The 14,410-nt window shown below is 50.6% G+C and overlaps 1 protein-coding gene across 1 annotated transcript in view; it reads right to left on the bottom strand.

Moving 5' to 3' along the window:
- Window positions 1–4,767: 4,767 nt before the first annotated feature.
- The window catches only part of LOC106889088 (junctophilin-2-like), a 38,067-nt gene continuing 28,424 nt past the window's right edge, over window positions 4,768–14,410 (bottom strand). The window contains exons 4-7 of the mRNA XM_014943814.1: window positions 13,917–14,035; window positions 9,490–10,274; window positions 8,344–8,441; window positions 4,768–7,296 (exon numbers count right to left, since the gene is read on the bottom strand). Of these exons, the coding sequence (XP_014799300.1) occupies window positions 8,361–8,441; window positions 9,490–10,274; window positions 13,917–14,035 (985 nt within the window). The 3' untranslated portion in view covers window positions 4,768–7,296; window positions 8,344–8,360. The remainder of the gene's footprint in view (window positions 7,297–8,343; window positions 8,442–9,489; window positions 10,275–13,916; window positions 14,036–14,410) is intronic.

Here is a 14,410-nt window from a genome sequence, read left to right as displayed (position 1 = left end):
TGCATGAGAGTTGTCTCCTCAAAACCTAACAGCTTCTTCCCCTTAAGCCACTCCACATGCTGCCTAGCAGGCACAGGAATTAATTTTCTTCATCTTCACAGCCAACTGTGGCTTGCAGCTCCCTGGGGTGCAGGGCCCTGAGCACCTTTGGGTGCATACATGCCATAGGCAGCCCCAACAACCAGAGACATACAGCAAGCAGCATCCCACCTCCCCTCTCCCCTTTCCCTCCCTGCTCTCCAGCCAACTACTTCTGGAGGATTTACTGTCTGAGCTCGGAAACCCACCTGCACCCTGACCTATGGCATTTCCCAGGCATGGGGTGTGCAGTTCCACAGACAGCCCAGATCTCTGCAAACCCAGAAGTAGCAGCTTAACTCTGAACCACCTCCAGCAGGATCTTTCCCACCTCCCCATCACATTTCCAGTGTTCACTGTTCCCCTTTATGCTTTCCCTTCGCCCCTCAGACAGAGACATCCTAAAAGCACTATTGTCTTAATTAAATTTCAGCCCCAGGCCAACACCTAATTGATAGTTCTGAAATTTTTGCTCAACGTACTTGGAATTCAATTAAAACCCAGTTCTCTTCTCCCCTTTCTGCCCTTATCTGCCATGTGCTGCATAATCTTTTGTTATTTTTTGAGAAATAATTGGCAGATAAATTCCCCCAGCACCACGAGATCTCCAGCAAATGCACCAGAGCATTAAACTCTGTAGATGAGGAACGAGTTCCTGCTCCTTCTTCCCGCATACACTCTGACATATTAGGAGGATTTGAGAGAGATTTAGGTGGAAGTGGAGGTGGAAGGTCAGCACTCAGCTTGTTAAGGAGATGCTGGTTGAGAGAACAGGCAGCTGCATGCCATTGGGAAATAAATCACCAGCAGAAAGAAAATAAAAGAGTAAGTCATCACTGTAACATCCTCTGGATATTCAGGGTCTAAAAAAACCCTTAATTCTTTATAAGCAATCAAAGAGCCCCCTTCAAGCTTGAGCCTGGATTATCTTGTACCCTGCAACACCCCACCCTGCTTGTAAACTCTGAAGCTGCATTTTACCCTCAGCATTTCTTTACTCTCAACAGCGTTAGCATAGGCTGCAAGTTTGTAAATACACCAACAAATAGAGAATCTATTACTCCTAAATAACTTACCACATTGAAGACACTCCTCAATTTGATCTAACCTGTTAGTTTCTTAATTAAAGCCCTCCCAGTGCTTGTTGACCTGGTAAAATGCCATCTGCTTTCTTCAATTACAGAGCAAACAAGTCCCCTGGCAGGAGAGGGGAGACCTGGCTTTGCTGCAGAGCCCTGGGGAGCGGGATGAATTTGTGAGCAGGACAGGGAGGGGGACAGAGGAGGTAGTGGCTTGGGGAAGGGCTGATGGGAGAAGGATGAGGGAGGTTTATGGGCTGGGAGAACCATGGGTTGGCTGAAGCTCAGGGCATTCATCAGAGACCTCCAGTGTAGGAGACACCACATCCAGCATGCTTACCTGAATCTGGCTGGTCCCAGTGCAGCACTGGTGATAGTAATGGAACAATCACCTCTACAGAGTACACAAATGGGTCCTCAGCAAGGGCTATATATTCCTGCAAAACACAGAAATTTAAATAACTTACCAAGATCTTCAGATTAAGCCCCAGTCAGGTTGTCTTCTTACCTCATCTCTAGATTTAGGAGGTGGAAAATGTGCTTTCAATAGGGAAATTTAGCACCCATGCCAGCCCGTGCTGGAGGAGAGCACGGCCATGCTGATGGCTCTTTGGGAGAGCCTCTCTGCTGAGATGCTGGCCAGTGACCCCGGAGCCAGCCCACCCCAGGACCACATTAGAGAGTGACCCACAAAACACCAGCAATTCCCTAAAGAAGGGACAAAAAGGCCACGAGGACACCCAGCACCTCCCTGCAACCAGAGCAGCCTATTAGAGCTTGGCTCCTGCTCTCTGGTACCATCCTGCAAAGAGCACGTTATTAAAATTAAAATAGTAGTACCTTCATATTAGTAAAACTCGGGTCACTGAAGAGGATGCTGAGCAACTGCTTAAATTTTTCAGACGCAAGATTGGGTAGACCACCTGTTAGAGAATGACTTCAACACAGCCCCTTTTCAATCTGCTCTGGCCCCTGGCTGCTTCTTTGAACCAGTTAGTTCAAGCAGACCCCAATTAAGGAGCGGCTAATAAAGCCTGGAGAATAGTCCTGCAGCAATAGTAATGTAAGCACTCAGCAATTATTTATTTATTTTGCACTCCATGTTTCCCAAAGCCCCTGGAGGGCTCTTTGGGCAGCATTGCCCCAGGACCTGCCTCCTCTCTGTTCTCTCAGAGGTTGCTCCCCAGTGCTCTTCAAACCAAGGCATCTACTGGGGGTTGCGTGCTGGGATGCAGAGTGGATCAAAGCTTGCCATGATTCTAATTTACTAAAATGCTCCCAGTTTAGCAATTAACCAGCCCTGCCTATTTCTGCCCTACTGGGATTTGAATGCAGATCCTGATGAGAGGCCACTGATGGCATTGCCTGTGCCCCAAATCAGGGACGCTTTCCCAGCTATCATGGGGAACGTGACTGCAATGCCACGGGTCCCCTGTGCCGTGGGTGATGGGCAAAAGTATTAAGGACAATCTGTGCTTTATAATTGCTGAATTTTCTTTAATACCCACCTTGTGAACTGTGCTCTGAGTGTGCTGTTTCTATAGAGACAGGGGATGCTGTAGGTGCACCAGTGGCCGCTTGCTGCTCCTCTGAAAAGGAACACCTGAAGCCACAAGCTGAGAAGCCTGTAAAAGCTTTCCCCTCTCAAGGAGAAGGTCATGGGGTGTTCCTGGTGCTAATGTGATTCTGAGATGATCAGCAAGGGCCCGTTATCCTCCCTCGGCAGCTGATCCTGTCTATCCTCGCGGGCACAGTGTGGGTGGCTGCTCAGAGGAAATAAAATAAAAGCAACTTTTTCCATCCATGCAGTGCCAGTCTCTCTGGCAGAAGAGGACAGGAGCGGGAGGCCACCATGGAGCCCTTTGCTGCCAGTCCTAAACCAGGCATAGTGTGCCCTTGGCTTGGCCAGGCAGGAGGGGAAACCCAGAGCTTTTGAAGCTGGGGCTGAGGGCTAAGCTGTGGCCAGGTGTGAGAAAACATTTTGCTGGAGTTGCTAAGGGCGGCTATTCCTGGTTGCATTAATGCTCCCAGGGCTCACTTTGGCTTCCTCCAGGAAGGCAGTGCCACGGAGCCAGCCCAGTTCCCAGCTCCTGGCCCAGAAAGGAGCCCCTACTTGCTGCCGGGGCCACCTCTGGCCCTTCCCCTTGTGCAAAGATGAAGGCCAAGAGAGGGGCTTGCTCCTATGACCCTTGATGTCCCACAAGGACGGTGGAGGGTGGCATGGTCATCCCTGGGATGCCTGGGCAGGTCATGCTGAAAGGACACCGGGGCTCAGATTGCACCTTCCCTCCCACCGGTGGAGGCTAAGGCTGCTGCCCGTCGGTCACAGGATCAGACCAGTGCCTTTATCCTGCTTCTCACATATCGGACACCTCCCTCCCTGCCCGCACCCGGGGACACTCGGCTGGGAGCAGTGGGGGGGACGTTAACCCAGAAACCAGCAGTTCCAGAGGCAGAGACCCAGCCCCATTCCCCCTACCCTGGGGAAGGGGCCAGACTTTTCATTTTGCCTTTATTAATATTTTTGAAGCAATACGTCATTGCTTTAGCAGCAGATCCACCTCCCTCCCTGCTGCCTCTGCCGCACGGGGGCCAAAGATCTGCTCCATTCATCAGCCTAAGATTTATGAGGTGCAAAGGGCTCTGGTTACACCGCTGCCCCCAGCCTCCTCCCAGGGACTGGATGAATGAGACGCTGCTGGTTCCTCCCGTACCAGAAGCAAGACAAGCCCAGAGGAGAGTAAAACCATCATTTTCACCGAACTCAGCTCCTTAACTCTCTACCACAACATGAAATCTTCCCCCACCAGACCCCGTGTGTTCTGCAGAAGCTGGGGGACCCCCTGCTGCCCGTGGAGGATGAGCCTGCGTCTCGCCAGCCCCTCTGCGCAGCCCGGCTTTGCTCATGTGAGACACTCCAGAAATAGAAAAGGGATTGAAGGTTTCAGCTACTCTGGATTCCTCAGGCCCCCGGGCCCCGCTGCCCCTGGCTGGTGCTGGGCTCTGCTCTGTTCTCCTCCCCTGCAAATCACTCTTCCCCCAACTGCCATTTCCCTGTCCCTCATGCCTGGATTTCCTCTTACTTTTCCCGTTTTGAGGGGCTGAGTGAGAGGACGGGCCCCAGGTGAGGGAGAATCAGTCCTCCCCAAACCCAGAAGGACCGTGGTGGCAGAGGAGCTGGCAGCAATGCACAGCTTGGAAGAAATTTGGCAGGAGCCCTGGGGTCTGGAGGCAGGGAAGGGACCTGTCAGCGGCTGTCTGCATTGCCTGGGTAGGCTGCGGGCCAGCGAGCTGCCTTTCCTGCTAGCCCTCTGGAGGAGGCCAGCGTGATAGTAGCACACAGAGCTTGCTCAGAGAGCTGGAGGGTGTCCTCAAACACCCGGCACTAAACTTTTAAAAAGCAGTAAGTGAAAACAATTATCTTTGCAAAGTACTCCCCACCATCAAAAAATGCAAGATTTTGAAATAGACACTGGGAAAAAGCTAAAAACCATCAAGATGCCACCTATTAAATTCTGCACCACGTGTTGATGAACTCTCCTTTAAGACTGTAGCGAACATGTCAACCTGGAAAGAAACCTGGAGATTCCCTTGCAAAGATCCACATGGATACAGTGAGCAGATAACTGTTTATTATTGCACGTAATCCAGCAGAACAACCGACAGAAAACTCGGGACAGTAGTACACAGATTGTAGTAAACAGCTTGCAAAATCTGTGATGAAGGTATTTTTGTGTGAAGAGTGAAATGTATCTGCATCTTTGTAAGACCTGAAAAGTATAACACAATATCCTAGTCAGTTTTGAAAGCATGCAGTTTGAGGTAAATCTGTTATTTTTGCATCTAAGAAAACGAAATCCCTAAGGGGCTATATATATGTATATATATCCATATCTCAGTGCAATATGGATATATTTATACGTCACATAAAAGCAAATCTACCTACTTTTCTCAGAAGATTACTAGGAGGAAAGCACATTACCCAGTGCACATCACATGCATTAAAAAAACAATGAGGCAGGGGGAATTACCTTAGCACTGTTGTAAAAGATCCATTTTTGTGCTTAGTGATAAATAAAAGCCCCTCAGGTCTCTCAACGGAAATTTTCTTGGTTGTTAATAAAAGCAGTTAAAACCGCAGAGCTGGCAAGTGAGTGTCAGCAAACGGAGATAAAACGTCAAAGGCAGCAGAGCCTGGGGTTTGCAATACATTTATACTTAAGAAAAGGAAAAAAAAAAGAAAAAAAAGAAAGGAAGCAAACTGCTACTAAACTATGCTCTGTGGAAGTGTAGATGATGCTGCACAGCTTTCTCAGGACTGGTACAGCCACATGGCTTTTAGGAAGGGATCACATTCACTTCTCCCACAGTTAACACCATGTATTTGCTACTGTGGCAACGTTCCTGAGCTGAATAAGGTTAAAAAATAAACTTGGTTCACAAAGAAAAGTACTGAATTATTCTCACTCTCTTATGACATAATTAGAGCAGATAAATTAGGCAGGTTTTGCCCTGTGTCTCCAGTCAGTGTAAACCCCTGCCTGTCTGCTAACCTGTCTCTCAAATCCTTTCAGACTGACCTTTAGAGCAGACTGGGCATCTGGTTTTCTCTTTGACCATCGTTTAAATCCCCATTCTTTCCAGTCCCTCAGGTTTTCCCACCCAGTCCTGTGCTGTGGGACTTCAGGATACACAGAGTGCACAACCAACTATAAATAACATTTCCGATTATCTTAAACAGGGATAGAAAATACATATTGCTCTTAAGAGAAGGAAGAAACATGTCCAAGCACTCAGCTTCAAACTAAACTGTAACTTCATCTGTGCTGACTTTCTAAGCTCACATGGCTAAGGATCAGAGCAGATCATGGTGGAAACATCTTCCAAAGGTCACTCTCTGTTGCAGCTTTGGGAAGAACCAGTGCAAATCACCCAGGTCTCTAGGCCTTGCACACAAGAATAGCTAGAATTGCCCCTCTGTACTCTACCACTGCTGAAAATCCAGCTGCTGCGTATTTTTGAGCCTAACACCCAAATACACTGGAGTCACTCAGGTCTCTGCACCTTTTTCCTTTTGGAAATAACATAATCTCTCCCACAACAGCCACCCTGCATCCTCTGGCTGGAAAACTGTTCACTCTGTTGCAATGAAAGAGCACAGGAGCCCCCCTGCAGCCCAGTGCACCCAGGGAAGGAACCTGCGGGCGTGTAGAGGTATTTTTCAGTTAAGTACCTCCTTTTTGCTGTAACTCACACCATTTTCATAGAAAAAAAAGGGGTAATTCAAATTCAGCACACCTACTCCCTTTCCCGTTACAGTGGGAAGTCCCTCACTGCAAGACACTTCTGAGCAGAGCATTGCTGGTGGCAGGAGAGCGCTCGGATGGCATGTGGTCCCGAAACGGGCACCATCTCCCCTCCGTGGCACCCCCCTCACGCATGCACAGCCTCGGATCAGGCAGCCCCTCACACCCCACCACGCAGTCCCCGTCCGTGGCGCGTCAGCAGGCATGGGCAGGACTCCGGTTACACTTCAACAAGCCCAATTTCAACTTGCTCCCCCTCTCAGTCCTTCATACACGGAAAAAAAACTCCAGGCGACGGGGAAAGACTTATCGTTCATCCCTTTGGATGACTTCAGAGCATGGAGGGCGATGCTGTCCACCCCTAGCCATGGCATGGCTCCCGTGAGTCATTTTGGTTGCTGTGTATTGCTTCGTCTCCATGCCATGGATGACATTCTTTGGGAAATCTCTGACAATGAGTCAACCAAGGGAGTTAGAAAACACATCAGTGTGCACGGAGACCTTCTCACTCGTTTTCCTACAGCTACAGATAAATCCCTCATCCCTGGCATGACAGGACAGTTGATGACTTTGGTGAGAATAATTTAAGGCAACTGCTTTTTTATACAAAGAAGAGAAGGAGGCTGAATTGCAGAAACCCTGGCTTTTCCTTGGTAGATTGCAGAGGCCAGCCACAGCTTGGGAGCAAGGAGACTGAGCTGATCTTCAGGCACTTTCGTTTGAGGTTGATGTTTGCAGTGCAACCTTGGGATCTCAAGTCCTCCTCTTAGGTGTTTCCAGGTGGCTGAGATTTAATCCCCGCCAGGGTCTGTGGTCTCCATCAGCAGCAATGCCTGTCCCAGACACAGATGAATGCGAGAGTCAAGGGAGAGAAAAACACACGACCAACACGTAATCGCGGCTGCCTGCAAGGCTTTCAACTGTGCAGTCTGAGTGAGGACTAAGAACATGACAGAAATCAGTGCCCAGCAGAGCAGTTCTATCCCCAAAGAGGTCCCGGGAAGGCATCCCAATACCCTCATGGGGGCTTGGGAGGTGCCTCTCACATTACGTTCATGTGAGGCCCAAGGGTCAGGTTCAGCCTTGATGAGTTTCTTTTGCGATACTTGAGCCCAAGGCAACAGAAAACTTGTGCAAATCCATGACATATTCCTGTGTGTAGGTATCCCACAGGCACAAGAAACCTCACAAGATTTTATTGCCACCAAATCCAAATGCAAACCCTCATCTCAATTCAAGTGGAAGACCCGAGGGAGCTTCAGTTTAACCTTAGCCAGATACATATCTCAGCTCATCTTTACCTTTAGTAACACAACTATGTAATAACAGCAACAGAACTAGCAGTAGTACAATTAGGGATGCAAATTTCACAGTTTCTCATTCTCTTTGTGTTCCGGCCTCTTGCTGGACCGAATGACAAGAACTATTGCAACGTGCAGGTCACCTGGCAGTAGCGGCCATGGAACAGCAAATTGAAAGTGTTTCTTGCAGAAAACAAATCTCAACTTTATTATCACACATTCTTGCACGGAAAGTTTCACTCCACGAATCATGTTCATCCAACTGGGAAGGCAAAACTATACTATGGGATTGCATCTGATCAACGCAGTTCAATTCTTTTAACTTTGAGGAGATCATTTTATGAATAGAGTGAAGAACTATTCACTAAAATTACTCCACAAATTTAGAACAGACAAATAGAAACTGAGAATCTCAACACTTAACGCAAGGTAATTGCATCTACTGAATAAATGCCCATGCATTTTCATCACCAGGGCATCCATCAGTGAAGGATTTGCATTGGCAATGCAGCTAGTCAACCCTAAAACATCCACAGCGATTTATACAAATTAAGGATAAAATCTCATTGCTCTTCTTACCTTGTCTGAAGGGCACATCATGTCAAAAAATGTACAAATAGGATGGCCAGACCAATGTTCAGTAAGATGACCATGCAGATCACGATTGTGTTAGGTCCCTGAAGGAAAAACCCAAAACAGAGTATTATACACCATAGCTCCAGGCAAGGAAACAGATACAGCTTGATTCTGCTATTCAGAAATACCACAATCATCCCTTTCCTACACACATAAATCTGGCACTTAACAGCCAGCTGGAATTTCAAACAAGTTGAATATCTATCAACTCTATTACTAATTCTCCCCTGCAAACTCCTGGTGAGGAGGCCAAAGCAGGCTTCTGAAGCTAAGGCAGATTAAAGGAGACCCTGACCACAGGCACACAAACTGCCAAGACCATGTCAAGCTGCTCCTCCCAACTCCTTTCTCCACCCACATTGCCCACATTTTTAAGATGAACAAATGCATCCATATGAGATTGCTCTAATTTCACACCAAAATACTTCCAAGCTGTGCTCTTCTAAAGTCGCATTGGAACTGTTCATGTCCAAAGGGCTGCAAGATGAGAAGCAGCAGGCTAATAAAATGTCTGGCTTTACACCTGTATTCGCTAACAGTAAAATTGAATTTCTGTATTTTAACACCCAGGAAATCAGCTGGTGATTCAATACCAGTTTAGCTCATAAGGTGCCCCTACTGCAAAAGAGTAAAAGTAACAGGTGAAAAAGAAACCGCACTCAGCTTTTTCTTCCCTACCCTACATTTCCCCCCCTACCTCTCCAGATCCATGTTGGCTGGTGAAGGGGTGGGAAAAGAAGGGGAGAAAAGTGTAAAAAATGTATCACAAAATGCCTGTTTTCCTCAAATTTTGAAATAGGGAAGTGTCTGAAAGCGTATCTGCCCTGATGCAGAGAGGAAGTTAAAATAACAGGGTTAAGAACACCATCCCAGGCGGCCGGGGCAGGGAAAGCAGCAGGAGTGGGGAAACCAAGACACTCCTTCAGCAGGTTTTGGGATCTGGAAAAGAGTCTCCTGGGGCCTGCTGCAACCCAGGGACCATGGGCTCTGCATCCCTCCGTGCCCTTTCTGATCTCCACGGGGAAAAGTAAACCAAAAAAATAAGGAAAGACAGCTCCCAGAGGTGCCTGCTGGGCTGCCCCACATCACCTCTTCACACTCCTCCGCCTCCTGCGCTGCCACCGCTGTCGTGGCTGGGCCCCGCTTGGCCCCCGCCTTGGCCTCCGTCCGCCCCGGTGCCTTGGCCTCAGTCTTCTTGTTGGCAGCGGGCTCGGCCCGGCCAGTGGCCCTGCGCTCGGGGCTGGGGCGCTGCTTCGGCTCCTTGGGCCGGGGTGGCTCCGGCTTGGCCTCCACCCTGGCCGCCGGCTTCTCCTCCCGCCCCTCCAGTGGGGTGGAGGTGCCCCCCCGGCGCTGGGGTTCCCCCCGGGGCTCCGGGGAGGGCGGCTCGGGCTCGGGGAGCGGCTCCTCCTCATAGTCCTCGGTGGGGGAAACCGGGGAGGTCCGGACGGCGTAGCTGTGGTAGCCCTTGAAGAGCTCGACATCGGGCTCACGCGCCATCCTCTGCAGCGGCCCGATCTCCATCTGCTCAGCAGAACGGCCCCGGCCCCGTGAGGCCGGCCGGCCCTCACCCTCAGGGGGCACAGGGCTCCCGCCGCCCGACCGGCCGCCTGCCTCGGCCCAGCTGCCTGGCCGGAGGCTGCCATCCTGGCGAGGGGCCGCCTTGGCCCGCTTGGCCTCGGGAGGGGTGGCGGCGGGGCTGGGGGGCGGGCTGGGCCGGCGGCGGGCCTCGTCCTGCTCATGGAGCTGGGGGCTCTCGGGGGGTGTGGGGGCCGGAGGGGCGCCCTCAGGCCGCGGTGCCTCCTCCTCCATGTTGACGGTGTGCTCGGCGTTCTCCATGATCTCTTGCATCAGCTTCCGCTTCTGGTACTCCGGGCCTGCGGAGAGAGGGATTGGTGTGAGGAGCTGCCCCGGGGGGCTGGAGGGATGGCAGCCCCCAAAAGCTCTGTGCCACCATCAGGCACCCATGACAGCTGTGCCCCCAGACCTGATGGGTTAGGGGATGACTGTGAGAGGGTCCAGGCTGGAGGTTGGGAGAGGAGATGCTCCCAAACCACAGCCTGCTTCCAGGAGGGATTTCCTCCAGGAGCAGCTGGCTGCTCTGAGCACCACCCTACGCTGTCCAGCTGGGAAGAGCTGAAGGCAGGCAGGGAGCTCCAGATGAGGGTAAAGAAAGAGTGAAAATCTGCATTTTTTGTGGTCACACAGGTGGGTTATACAGCTCCCATCCAAGTTTGTTTTTTTTTTTTTAATGGCTGGCAAACTCTTCCATGTGGCTTCTTCAGTGTCTAATAATGTGGGACCTTCACAAGTGATGCAGAGGATGCCCAGTCTCCTCGGGAAAGGCAGGTGTTCCCCAAATGATCTACCTGTCATCCCTCATGATGGGAAAAACATGTTTCTCATGCATGGAGCAGTTTCTCAGCCCTCCTCTCTGTACCGAGCCCTGCAACACCAGCAAAATCACCTGGCACCATCACACAAGGTGACTCAGGGCTTCGGCTTTCATTCTGGCCTGACCTCCCACGCTGATTTGTCAGCTCTTAGCAACATTTCCCTTGCTTCAATTATTCATGCCTCATTGAATCTTTACTTCTTGTTAACCTTAGGCTGTGTCTGCAAAGCAAACTGCAGCCCAGCTAGGGTCTGGGGAAGTCAGCCAGAGCCTGACACCAAAGACACCCATTGTGCTGGCTGGATGAGCAAAACCCACCACTGAACAACTGGGAACGTCTTTTGGAATAGCAACCCTGCACAGTGCTCTGCACACTGGGACCCGTGCTGGGACAGGGGTCCCTGGGTGTCACCACGATGCTCAGTGAGAACAAGAAGAGCACATTCCTTATGGGCAACGTGAGGTCCCAAACCAGCTTGTTTGAAAGCAAAGCACCTGCTTCTGGAAGTGGCTTTGGCCTCATTCTGCCGAGTCCAAGCCATGCTGAGGGATGGGGATGTACAGAGCTTGCTCTGTGCTCCTGAATGGCACAGACCCTGGAGCCACACCACCTCCGGCTGCCACGCGGTTCCTCCCCTCGTCTCCTCCACCCTAAAGGCTGATGCAGACTTGAGCCTGGTTGGGAAATTGGGACTGGTGCTCCTTTCCCTCTAATAAATCAGCAGTGTGATTTGCACGCTGCTACCCCCAGCCCACGCAGGCAATGCCTGTGCTCGGAGGGGGCAGTGGGGAGAGAGGGGGCACTGATTTTAGCTGCTGTGCCCTGCCTGCACGCTCCTGTCAATCAGCAGGCCACCCATTCAGGGCCATTTATTTCTGGCTGCAAGTGGATTATTTGGAAGCCGTTTCAACAGTTGTTCAGACTCCTCAAAATAGGCTGCCTGCAGCTCCAGGCTCCTTGCTCTCCCCTGCTGCTTTCTTCTCCTCAGTAATTCACACCAAAAAAAAAAACCACCAACCCAGCTGCCTGGAGGACACTGCACAGCTCTGCTCCTCTTCACCTCCCCACCCCACCTTCACTTCCCAGCACAACACTTCACCGAGGGCTTTGGCTTACATTGCTCTGGTCTAAGCTATTAAGGTTGATATCCTAAATGAAAACCGGGGCGAAATACTCGTTAGAGAGGTGAGGCTTGCTGAGCAGGATTGCCCTATGCCAAAAGCAGCAGCTCTGAATCCTAGGAAAATCCAAGGGTGGACTTTTGTCTGTTTGTTCCTTGACGGTGCAGCTGTGCAAGAAGCGATATTTCCCCTTGGTGTGTACTTAGGGAATTTAGAGATTTAAAAGAATCATAGAAGAAAAACATGCATCAGCAGCTTACAAGGCCACTGAGAGAGGCCAAGACCCAAGCAAAGCCCTACATAAAAGTCACAAGAGGATTCAGCTCCAGAGGAGCCAGGAGCAGAGGCCAGGCTGCTTCAGGCACTTTGCAGAGAATGTTTCAATTGTCTTATTCAATTTCCATGGGTGGAAAAAATAATCTAGATAGACGTCGTTATTCTATGGTTCCGTGTCAAAAAAACTCCCATCAGGAATGCCAGTTTCCTTTGCCTCTGAGCTATAAATACCCCCCTCAGTGTGCAAAGGGTGAATGTGGAGCGGTGAGAGGCAGCTGGGGGGCTTATGTCAGGATCAAGCGACGTTTAGCTATTGTTAAATGAAGTGCCACACGCTGGCTTACGCCCATGCCCGGGCCCCGTGGTGTTTCCCTGCTCTAAGCCAGCTCCGATGAGCCTCGCTGGGCAGTGGGGAGGAATGGGCAACCCTCCAGCATGGCATCTCCCCAGCTAGGAGGTGCAGGGCAAGGTGGGAGTACAGGGAATTTAGGCAAATCTGCCAGCATGACTCTCCCTGGCCAAGCACCGGGTGTGAGCCATTCCCTTTTCCCACCGAGTGCCCTGTGCCCGGGTGTAGTACCAAAGACCTGGAGGCACCGAAATCAGAGAAGGAGCAGGGATCAGATTTTGCTGAGCAGGAGTCACTGCTCCTACCTCCAGGTTTGCTGCTGTGATGGTCCCTTGTGATCCTGCCTCAGCATCCACGGGGGCACTTATTCCAGGTAAAAAAGCCAAACTATAAGAAAACCAGGATAGAAATGTAGGCACTTGGATCCTCATTTTCTGCTCTGTTATTATCTTCCCCCTCTGGGAAGGAGAGCTTTTCAGGAAGAACATATCTCTAGCTAGCTTGGTCTAGGGAAAGGTAATGGTATTCACAATGCTGCTTCTAATATTACACTTCCTAGCTACTAATCCTCAGCGCTCGGTCTCATAGAAGGAAGGTCCCAAGTGTTTTCCCAGCCAAATAATCAGCAGTGATGCTACTAAATAAATAGGAATCAGGAAAGTAGTATTCTGCATTAGCAAATTTCTTATAGGATATTACAGCCTCTAATTAGCCGAGTCTGTTCGTACCCTGGTGCGCTGTGGGGCCCCGCAGGGTATGTGCTGTGAGTCAATGTGCAAAGCTGTTCCAAGAAAAAGCCACGAGGAGTATATCTACAGGAGCGTTGCAAACAGACCCGAGCTCTCTGCCTGCCCTGCCTGGTGCCGGGAGGGCTTCAGTGCATGGAGAAACACGAGGGGAAGTTGAGGGACTGTGGGTTCTTCTTCCAGGCTATAGTAACATATTCCAAAAGGTAAAACAGCCGTGAAAATCTCTGTTCGTACCCTGGTGCGCTGTGGGGCCCCGCAGGGTATGTGCTGTGAGTCAATGTGCAAAGCTGTTCCAAGAAAAAGCCACGAGGAGTATATCTACAGGAGCGTTGCAAACAGACCCGAGCTCTCTGCCTGCCCTGCCTGGCGCTGGGAGGGCTTCAGTGTGTGGAGAAACACGAGGGGAAGTTGAGGGACTGTGGGTTCTTCTTCCAGGCTATAGTAACATATTCCAAAAGGCAAAACAGCCATGCAAATCATCCAGGGCAGGGGGCTGGCTGAACTTGCATGAAAGAAGATTTAGGATAGACTGGGGGGCAACTTGTGGAGTTATAAAGCGGGTGAAGCATTTGAACAGTTTCCCCAAGGAAATTGGAAAATCCCTCTTAGAAGACGCCTGTGGTCTTACCTGGCTGGTAGAAGTCTGGGGAGAGCTCCCTGGCCATCATCCTGGCTATGCCCGACTCGTTGTTAGCCGCCTGAGCTGCCTGCTCAGACCCTTCAGCCTTGGCTTTGGCATGAGCCGTCCTGCGGAGAGAAGAGGGGACAACAGTGAGCACCATCCCAGCCGAGATAAGTCCAGCTCGAGCAGTGGATCCTGTCCAGCAACAAGGTCAAATGAGTCCATCTGGTGTAACACAGCACTCAGAGCCTGCCCACTTGACCCCAAACCCCCACACTCAAGGAGAAAAGACCAGGTTTTCAATCAGAAAGGGGCAGAGATGTTAAAGGCTAAGGTGTGAAGGTTGCACGTGGCCACACAAGGGAGCATGGTTGGTGTATTGCAAACACGAGCATGTTCACATGCTGCAGTGAGGCCTTGTCACCATGTTGGGAAGCGCTGAAAACCCAGCTCAGAGGAATGGCTAAAGCATGACTGTGGGCATCTTTGGAGCATAAGGG

This window comes from Calidris pugnax, unplaced genomic scaffold (assembly GCF_001431845.1).
Source record: "Calidris pugnax isolate Ruff unplaced genomic scaffold, ASM143184v1 scaffold118, whole genome shotgun sequence".
Classification (NCBI taxonomy): Eukaryota; Metazoa; Chordata; class Aves; order Charadriiformes; family Scolopacidae; genus Calidris; species Calidris pugnax.
This window is presented reverse-complemented; position numbering and strand designations above follow the sequence as displayed.